Consider the following 9,809-nt stretch of genomic DNA (forward strand, 5'->3'; position numbering starts at 1 on the left):
TGCTGACGGACGGACTCAGGGACTCGTCGCCCGCCTGCAAGTCCTTTTCGGTGTGTGCGTGTGTGTCGCTGCAGGAAAAAAAGATGGAGCTCTCTGCGGTGGGGGACCGCGTATTCGCCGCGGAATCCATCATCAAACGACGCGTTCGTAAGGTATTATTCTCCGCTTGCCGTTGCGTTCAGGCTGAGGACGAGGGTCGCCGCGGCCTACTACCACGGCGGCGGCGGCGGCGGCAGCCAGCGACCCCAGCCAGATTGGAGGGGTCGTTTGCCGTTGACGTAGCCAGAGATTTTTTAGCCGTCTCACAAGCTAGCTAGTTACAGCGGTTGAGGTCTTTGCATCCAGCCCTTTCTTACTTGCGAGCTAAGATGCAATCAGTTTTATGTACATTTTCAGGTAGCCAAATAAGAAAAAAATAATTAAACAGACAGAAGGATGAGGTGGTGGGGAGATTGGGGCCTGGAATAATAACCAGCTAGTTAGCCAACGGTAGCTAAGTGGGTATTTTAGTAACCTAATTTGTATTTGTCTCTTTAGCTTGCTAATGTTAGCCAGCGAGTATCGACGATAAAGGGGGAATGGGGCTCACAATGGTAAACAAGACAGCAAGCTAACTAGAATGAGTGAGGGAAATTACAAGAAGAAAACCCAATTAGGAAGCTAGACAGCTACTTAGCTAGTAAAGCGGCTATCCCTGACCCAATATAGCTCTCGCATAACACAGTCAGTTAATGTTAGACTGCCATGCTCTTCAACATTAGCTAACTAAAATAACTACATCCCTACAGCATGTCAGTCTCATCAGCATCAGCCTCAAAGTAACAAGAGATTAGCATTAAGCCAGATATCAATTTGTAGCTGCTTTCACTGTGTCTGGCTAATGCCAGGTGTATACAAACGGACTAGCTAAAGTACTCGTAGATGAAGCTAGCTAACGTTAGCTAAGAAAGAAAAATAATCTGGCTGGCTAGCTTGCTAGATTGTTTTCTAAAAATGTAATCTAGCTAGCGTGCAACATTGCCAGCTTTCTTTAAAGTTAGATAATTTAGCTCTGTCTACACATTTGGCTAGCAAGTGTCAGATGTGGTTGGATGGGCTTCTAGCTAACTTGCTGACGGATCGATATTTTTTTCCTACCGCAGGGTCGCATTGAGTATCTTGTTAAATGGAAAGGATGGGCCATAAAGTAAGTGTATTGTTCATTGTGACCATGCTTTCTGTCGTCTACTACTCTGTTGTCTTGTCCCAGAGCATTCCTGTTCGACCAGTTAATAATACTTTGCCCGACTAGCTGTCATATGACAGCTGTGAATAGATGACCCCCAGTTTGAAATTATTGTTACTGTATGTCCGACTGTTTCGCTTCTCAGTTACTGTAAACCCAAAATCAACTACAGCTGCATGCTATTCTTTACATTTATCAGTACGTACCTAATAGATGTTGCTTGTCAGGTGTGTCATTATGAGCTTTGCAGTTGCATCTGGTGATACCTAGCTAGTAATGAATGTGTAGTTTTGACCAGGCAAAACAGGGGAACCACATTTGTAATATGATAGTTATGCAGTTCTCTCAACTGGTGTTATTTCAGATACAGCACATGGGAACCAGAGGAGAACATCTTGGATGGTCGACTGATAGCAGCATTTGAGCAGAAGTGAGTTGTGCATGAAGATGTTAGCACTGTCATTGCATGGGAAAACATGGAGTTTTCACATTTCGTTTGAGGTTAGGTTGCAGTCTTTGCTGGCTGATGTTCAATTCTGCATGTGTTCGGGAATTGCAAGGCCATTGTGTGAAATTTCTTTTTGCTGCTTGTACCATTGTACATTATTTAAGGCACCAACATGTCTGTAACCAGGAGTAACTATGCGTGGATTGCACAATATTTATGTGAATGCTGTGTGTGTTTGTGTGTCCATGGTGAGCTCTTGGATTTGTAGGATTTCCTACATGGCTTGTATCATACAGGTCTAATTGCTGTGCTGGCATTTTGAGGTGCCAGCCTAAATACACTAAGTCAGTAAAAAAAAGAGAGGTAACACTACACTCAATTAGCCCATAAACCTTGCTCTGTTAAATCGCACTGATACATTTTGATATGGAGTCCTTATGGGTTTATCCTGAGAGTTCAGTTACCTTGCCGATTTTTGAGATACAGTGTGGGGAGAAATCACATTTGCACACGTTATGGGACATGGCTTACAGATACATTAAAAAGGCCTTGCGCACATGTAGCAGTGAAAATTCCAGTAGACAGCCCATTTATTTAATTGCATTTATCTAATCAGTGTCTGGTGTTTGTATCCTTAGCAATAGTAAGGACTGAGTAGATATGTGGACATTTCATTTTTAAGGTTATGGGGCACATTTACCGAACAGTTGGGGGGGTTTAAATACTCAAAAAAGCATCGTCTCATCTAGTAGAGTGCCTGAGCGTATTTGCTAAATGAGTGTGCTTGTTAGGATTTGCTCCCCTGAGTTGTCCTGCAAAATGCTGTGAGAGGAGTATGCTGATAAACACAACAGAATGCCTTATGGGAATGGCAGAATGCATGTATTTGAAGCCCGAGGGAAGCCGGTGCAGAATTTAGCTCCTGCTGGAGTTCATAGTCATGGCTGTGTGGTGAGGGTACTGACATGCTCATTTTCCCAATTGTTAGAAAAGACATTGTGGTAGGATTGACTGTGCTGTGCCATTGGTGTCTAGAGTACTCCATACAAAGCTGTACAGAATTTGAAGGCAAACTTATTTTGAGGTTGCGTGTAATTCAGTCGATACTCCAAAGAAACCTTGTTGCAAAGTACCCCGGGTCTGTACATGTCCTTGTCGTGTTCAGCAATCAGGAACGGACATTCATCTGTGGAAATAAGTGCTGAGGACTGTGAACCTGGGGAAGGACCTGAGCAAAAAACGTTGAGCAGTCATTACGAAAGTGCAGTCAATGCATTATTTGCTTTTAAAATCAGATTGAACCAGTTGCACCCCGGTTTCTGACACTCCATGGGAGTCTTTCTGCAAAACGTCTGTTAATGGCCTCTAGTGATGTTTAAATAGTTTGCAGTCGTACTCATCTACATGATTGCATTTAGTAAACACCCTGCAAAACCCTGAGAACATGAGTGCACAGAAATCTTCACAAAACCTGCAGTAATTTTCAGTAAATTCCCTCTTAAGAACTCCGCTGTCAAGTGAGAACGGCAGAGTGCATTGTTTTTTTTTGTTTTTTTTGCACTGAATGATTTCTGCCAGAGAAGAGCAATACTGTAGTAGCTGGATGTGTGCACTTAAATCATTGCCAATAGAATGATTATACCCCCTCTGCCCTCACCCCTACCTTCATTGTCCATCACTGCTTTACAGCACTAAATTATGGACTTGGATCTTTTTCAAGCGAACACGTTGTCTCAGACAGCATGTGACAAGTGAGATTTAGCGGGAAATTGGTACGAATCATTTCCAAAATTCCAAGTTGACGTGGCGCTCTGCTCTGTGCTTTTTAAGTTGGGGATGAATAGAAACCAAACTACAGCTCAGTCGTAGAGATGCAGAAGATGTATTTTTCCATTGTTAAACGGGTTAATGAGCTAGTTTCCATATGTGTCAAGGCTCTCATCAGCTAGTGGTAGTGCAGCTGTTAGTTGCGTTATGCCAGTTTTTCATGTCAACTTCTGTGACATTCAAGGGGTACAGTCTTATTAATGTAGGGAGATAATGTTATTGCACATTTATAATGTGTATGCGTGCCTATGTGTGTGTACATGCATGTATTATAATTATGTCTGGGAAGGACATTTATCACATACATTCGTAACTGTTCAGCTGTGTGTGAGCATTTCTGGAATATTGAGTGTGGTGTTTCTGTGACCTGTGTATGTGAGATACTGCACTATTTTTGTAGTGTCTGAGGTTAGGGTGTTTGGATCTTATGAGATAGAGTTCAAGGGTGTGTGTGTGCGCGCCCGCCCATGTGCATGTGAAACTGAATTTTGATTAATGTCACGCTTGCTACATTTCTGGGGAAAAAAAGTGTAAAACGACACTGATGTATGAACACTTGCGTTGATCAGGGGTTTGCCTTTATGATTGCTCTCATTTTCAGTGTGCTCTGTATTCATCTCTCTTGTTGGACACGGTTTCTGTCTTTGTCACTCTCGGTTTCCTTTCTCTTTGGCGCATCTTGCTTTGTACTGTAAGGCTGATTGCCTGCTTTTTGAAGTGGTTTGGTGTAACTGAAAGACAGCCTTTTATGAGTCTGCATGCAGGAAATGGCTGTTTTTGATGTTGGCAGCCTGTAGGAGAGTCTTCTCACACGATTTGGTGAGAAAAAAAAAGGGTTAATAAATGCTGGTCCTCTGCATCACTGCAGTGTACTCTTTATCACTCGAGCGGCGCATTTTCCTGAGGCCTGCGCACAGGAAAGGGGCACACTAGGCAAACATTTCTTCATCCTCGTCATCGTCGTCGTCCTCATCCTTTGGCCTCAGCCGAGATATCTTGTCGACTGGCTATGTGAGACTGGGGGTGCAGCTCCTTCAGCTGCCCCTTTCTGTCAGGGCTGCTCCCCTAGCCTTTGACCTTGACTGGGTTGAGCTGCAAGCGGCAGCACTGTTTGACCGATAACATTTCAAAGGTTGCATGATTTATATAAACCGCTGCCTTGACGGCTGAGAATGATGCTTGCACAGGTCAGGTAGCCCAGAACGGGATGCACATCCAGATTTTAGATGTCTCAGAACCTCGGGCAGCTCTGAGTTGCTGTTGAAAGTCAGTGGGAGGTAGCGAAAATGTTTTGGACGGCCTGTTTTCATTACATGTACCTAGGTCTCAGATCCCCATGTCTCTGATTTGGTCACCAAGGTGGACGTCAGTATACTCTGGGTGCATATGTGCCTGGTATGTTGTTTGGAAACGCTCTCTTACAGCAGTGCGTGCAGGCTTTTGGCCAAACTGCCTGTAATGTATCCAGTATGTGTCCAGTATCATTGGTGGGCTTGAAGCAGTGAACGTTCAGCCCGCATTATAAATGACCACTTTTGCACCAGCCATTTTGCTGTTCAGACTCACCACGTAGCTTAGTCTGCTCCCAAGGCCTGAAAGGACCCTGCTTTTGATTTTCCAGCTCGCCTTAATTAAAATAGATTTGCTACTAAAGTCGTGCATCATGCATTCAGAGCGAATACGCTATATAATGATGTCTTTGTTATTGTTGCAGAGTACTTTTGTTTACCTCATATTGAATGAAAGTTTTGCCTCTCACATCTGCTTTTATGCAGATGATAAATAATTGCATCCTTACTAGATGTCAAGATAAAATAATGTGCAACATGAGTCGTATTGGACCAGCTTATTTCTTTTTAGTAAGATGGATTATGCTGTGGCTTGGGCTCCGTTAAAGAATGGAAATAGAGGGCGAACAGAAACCTAGCTTTATAGCTCAGAGTTTTTTTATTTCCCTCTCTAACAGTCTAAAGTCCCTATTGACATGAACCACACCATAACTCAGGGCAAAAAACAACAAAAGAATAGCTGTTAGTTCAAGGTAGCAATCTTTTGTTTTCATCAAGCACATCAAGACCCTAGCTCTGTTCACCCCCTGACTATCTGCCAATTGCTTTCTACTCTTTTAAGCAACAGTGATCACCCTCCCCTAAATCTGATTCTTTTGGGGTTGATGTAGCTTTCCGTCTTTGGGCAGTGTTGAATTTTGCCATCTCGCTTCCTCTAGCCATAAGCTGTCAAGTGATCCTTCATAGCCTCGCTGAGGGCTTTCAAGTGAGTGTGTAACGTTTTAAATACTCTTACCTCATGGAGGAAATCATTCATATTTTCAGTCAAAATATTCTTGACACAAAAGACAGGATCACCAGCCAGTTGTCTTGGAAACCTTGTGATTGTCTGCAGCCTTTAGGTTCTGTATTGTAGTTTTACTTTTGTTGTTGAATCTCTAAAGCTTGCCTGTTAGTTGGCCATTGGTGCTAAATCACATGACTTGTTTCTTACAATTTATACACATCCCTATCATAGGATTATGATGGAAAATTGTTTAGAATCCAGCCAAGATGGGTTGACTTAATATGACTTAATATCTCATGAGAAAGTCGAATGTCCATCAATCACAGAAGGTAGTAGAGAGTGTTTGGTTTCAGCCGGGTTCACATCTTGGGTGCCAGTGCAGGGCAGCCCGTGTAGCAGCAGAAGTGTTTCATCCTGTGCAGGAACTGGTTTTAACCTCTTTACTCCGTGTGGTTTTATTGTGTGTGTGTGTGGTGGTAAACTGACAAATCACATGTCTTCCTTTGCCGTTGCCAGAGAACGAGAGAGGGAGCTTTATGGGCCGAAGAAGAGAGGGCCCAAACCCAAAACCTTCCTTCTCAAGGTGGGGCTCTAACCGTTCATCCATCGCTTGACAAACATATTTTTAAAATTTTTAATTATGTGGTTTTGTCTGTTTTTGCAACCCAGATTTTAAATTGTGACCTTTTCCTCTTTCTTTTCCCTATCCCCGTTCCCCCTTACACCATTAAAATCCTTTTCTCACTCTGTCTGAATGGCTGACCCTCATTTCTCATAACTGTTTATGACCTGTCCTCCTTTCTCTTTACTTCCTCTCCCTGTTTTCAACTGCTCTTCATTTTACAACCATAACCCCATAACCCCCCCCCCCCCCCCCCCCCAACCCATTTTATCACCATACTCATACTACTTCTCCTCCTTGTCCTAAATCTCAAAACTGTGACCCTTCTGCTTTATTCTCATAATGCAACATCTGGTCCCCCTACCCCTGTATCCCCTTTACCATAACCCCTCTCCTGGAACTCCTTCCTGTAACCCGTCTCCGATAACCTCTCCCTGTAACCCCGCTCCCTGTAACCCCTTTTGTGGAACTCCTGTAACTTTCCTGTAACCCCTTCAGGCTCGTGCCCAGGCGGCAGAGACAACGTCGCGAGTCCCAGACCTCCGCCACTATCATCCTCCCCCTTCCTCCTCCTCCAAAGCATCCTCTTCCTCCACTCCTTCTGCATCTTCCTCACACTCCCCCTACCCTTCCTCTTCCTCCTCTTCAGCTCCTACAGCCAAACTCCAGTCTGGAGCTGCTCACCACAAACTTAAGAAAGACATCCGCCGTTGCCACCGCATGTCCCGGCGCCCACTGCCCCGGCCCGACCCCCTGGCCCCGCCTCCCAGCTCCTCCTCCAACCCCTCCTTTTCTTCCCGCCCCCCCGCCTCCCCCTTCTCAGAAACGGTGCGCATCCTGAACCGCAAGGTCAAGCCTCGAGAGGCCAAGAGAGGCCGCATCATACTGAACCTGAAGGTCATCGACAAAGCAGGGAGCGGCAACAACAGCGCGGCCAATAGGAGGACGCCTCTACCCAACCACCAACTGCCCCCTCACCACCCCCACCCGGGGCGCCCCAAAGTTCCCTCCCGAAACCGAATAATTGGAAAGAGCAAGAGGTTCAGTGAAGTGCCTTACAGAGGTCTCCAGCCGCCTCTGAAATTGCCAGGGTTCCCAATGTATGGGAAACCCTTTGGGGTCCAGCAGACGGGGCCTGGAGCTGGCCAGGCTCAAACTGGGACAGGGTTCTCCAGCGCTGGGAGCAATGCAACCAGTTCGGGGAAAGGAAACGTTAGCCCTGCTTCTACCTCCGTCAGTTCGGCAGTTGTAAGCCCAGGTGGGACAAAAGCACAGCCCCAAAGCATGCCTCGATACCAGACGCCCCCTTCGCCCTCCAGCTCTACCGGTTCAGACAGTAGCCCTCCTTCCCCTCCCCAGATCCAGCCCAAACCCTCCCAGGCCCAGGCCACTCCAGCCTCTGCAGCCTCACCCCCACCTCCCAAACTGAGCCCTGAACCCCTGGAGCTCAAGCAGAACCCTGCGGGCAACGCTGCCTCCTTCCTGCCGTCCTCCCCGTCCGTCTTCCTCTCTTCCTCCTCCCCTTCCTCTTCCTCCACCTCAGAAGAGGAAGAGGAGATCCTGGATCTGTCCGTGCCCCACGACGGGAAGCGAAACGCCAGGCGCCGCCATCAGCACCGGCGCCGCCAAAACAAGCCCCCCTCTGCCTCCGCCAAAACCGCCTCCCTGTCCCAGCACCCAGGGAGCAGCCCCCCTCTGCTCTCCCCGGAGCACCCCAGGGACCTCACCGAGGGGGACCCGGACTGGCACCCCGAAATGGCGCCCTGCTGTGCCAACGTGGTGGTGACTGACGTTACCACCAACCTCCTCACCGTCACCATCAAGGAGTTCTGCCGGCCCCCGGAGTTTGACAAGTCTGGGGCCTCCTCCCCATCCTCCTCCTCCTCGAACGCCCCCCCAGCTGCCACCCCCTCTTCACCCACCTCGCTGGCCCCCCAGCCCAAACAGTGAACTGGGAGGACACCCTCTCCCCCCAGGCTTGTCAAAAAAAAAAAAAAAAAAAAAAAAATCTCAATCCAGTCCCCTCATACACATTGTCGCTGTATAGAAGTACTGTATTTAATGTTTTTTTTGAGTATTTATCAATATATACAGTCAACTTGTATACAGGGCATTTTTTTTTGCATTTTCGTTTTGAGTAATGTATGTAAGCTGACACTTAAAGCAGAGACTGTATGGAGTTTTTATTCGTACAGTAAGCACTTTTACATATAGCACTGCAGTACAGTGTTCATAGAAGTACAGCACACATAGGTATATCGTATAAATATATTCACACTTTCTGTGCTCAGTTCGGTTTGACTAGCAATATGCATACCTTTCGCCTCAAAGGTTACTGTCTCATGCATAATATTGCAATGCCTACTTAGCACATGCATACTCGTATATATGGATATTATATATATATTTGTATGCACGCACAACGTTGAAGCTGAGAGGTTTAATAGGACAAGGAAGATTGTTGTTTGTTCTTTAGCATCTCTCCTCCTCCTTTTTTCCCCAGTCTCTGTATGTCCAACAAGACTCTAAACTGATTATGGATTATGTTGTACACAAGCTGTGGACTGCATTGGGGGTGTAAGACCCATTCCGCCATACTATATTCTCTAAGAGACGATGGCTCTGCAATAACCTCTGAGTCTCTCCAGCCGTTTTGGGATTGTTGACTTGCACAGAGGTGGATGTGTCAGTTTTCAGTCTCTCACAGCCACATTTTAAGGGTACCAGTCTGAAGCTGTCTTGCAATGGCTCAGAGCTGTGTGTGGTGTTAAAACTGTGTAAACCCTTCAGTGCTCACGAGGACTGTCCTTTTTATTGTGTCTTGCCGGCAGATATTGCAGGGGACTCGTATGGCGTGTTGTTTTTTTTTTTTTTTTTTTTTTTTTTAAGTGCTACAGGGTCAAAGTCCTGCCATTTAACACGTTGTGTTTTCCCTGCCTGTCTGACTCAAACAGCGCGCGATGCTGTTGTGCATTTTTTTTTTTTTTTTTTTAGATTAAGAAATTTTTGTTCAGACAATTTTAGAGCCTGGGATTCCTGCTGCAGACCAGTCCAGTATGTGTTCAGTGGTTGTATGAATCCCAGGAACTGGGCAGGAGCATACAGCATGACCTTGTCCCAGTCCTGTCACTGCCAGGTAAGCACAGACCCAGTGCAACCTCTGTCAGTGTTCATACCGTTCAGTGTGCAGGCCGTCTGGAAACTCACTCGCTCGACTCTTCGTAGAATAAAACCCCAGTACATTTACTGCTTTTCCTGTTTCATCAGGGCCATCTCTGTAATAAACGGTATATGCTTTTGAAATGTATTACTGTAAAAGGACAGTGTGTTTTTGTGTACACTGTACATGCGTGGCATACATCTGCATAAACATACTTGGAGCTACTTTTTGT

At 45.9% G+C, this 9,809-nt stretch overlaps 1 protein-coding gene across 1 annotated transcript; it reads left to right on the forward strand.

Annotated features, from left to right (window-relative positions):
• Window positions 1-8,382, forward strand: LOC118794201 (chromobox protein homolog 6-like). Its single transcript, XM_036552404.1, has 5 exons — window positions 1-152; window positions 1,143-1,186; window positions 1,590-1,655; window positions 6,312-6,378; window positions 6,916-8,382. Exons 1-5 carry the CDS (start codon window positions 84-86, stop codon window positions 8,365-8,367), a joined length of 1,698 nt encoding a protein of 565 aa, XP_036408297.1. The 5' UTR covers window positions 1-83; the 3' UTR covers window positions 8,368-8,382.
• The last annotated feature ends 1,427 nt before the right edge of the window (window positions 8,383-9,809 follow it).

This window comes from Megalops cyprinoides, chromosome 19 (genome assembly GCF_013368585.1).
Source record: "Megalops cyprinoides isolate fMegCyp1 chromosome 19, fMegCyp1.pri, whole genome shotgun sequence".
Classification (NCBI taxonomy): domain Eukaryota; kingdom Metazoa; phylum Chordata; class Actinopteri; order Elopiformes; family Megalopidae; genus Megalops; species Megalops cyprinoides.

Coding starts and splice junctions, on each gene's coding strand:
- LOC118794201 (XM_036552404.1), top strand. CDS start 84: ATGGAGCTCTCTGCGGTGGGGGACCGCGTATTCGCCGCGGAATCCATC. Junction 1,187..1,589: donor TGGAAAGGATGGGCCATAAA/GTAAGTGTATTG, acceptor GTGTTATTTCAG/ATACAGCACATGGGAACCAG. Junction 6,379..6,915: donor CCAAAACCTTCCTTCTCAAG/GTGGGGCTCTAA, acceptor TAACCCCTTCAG/GCTCGTGCCCAGGCGGCAGA.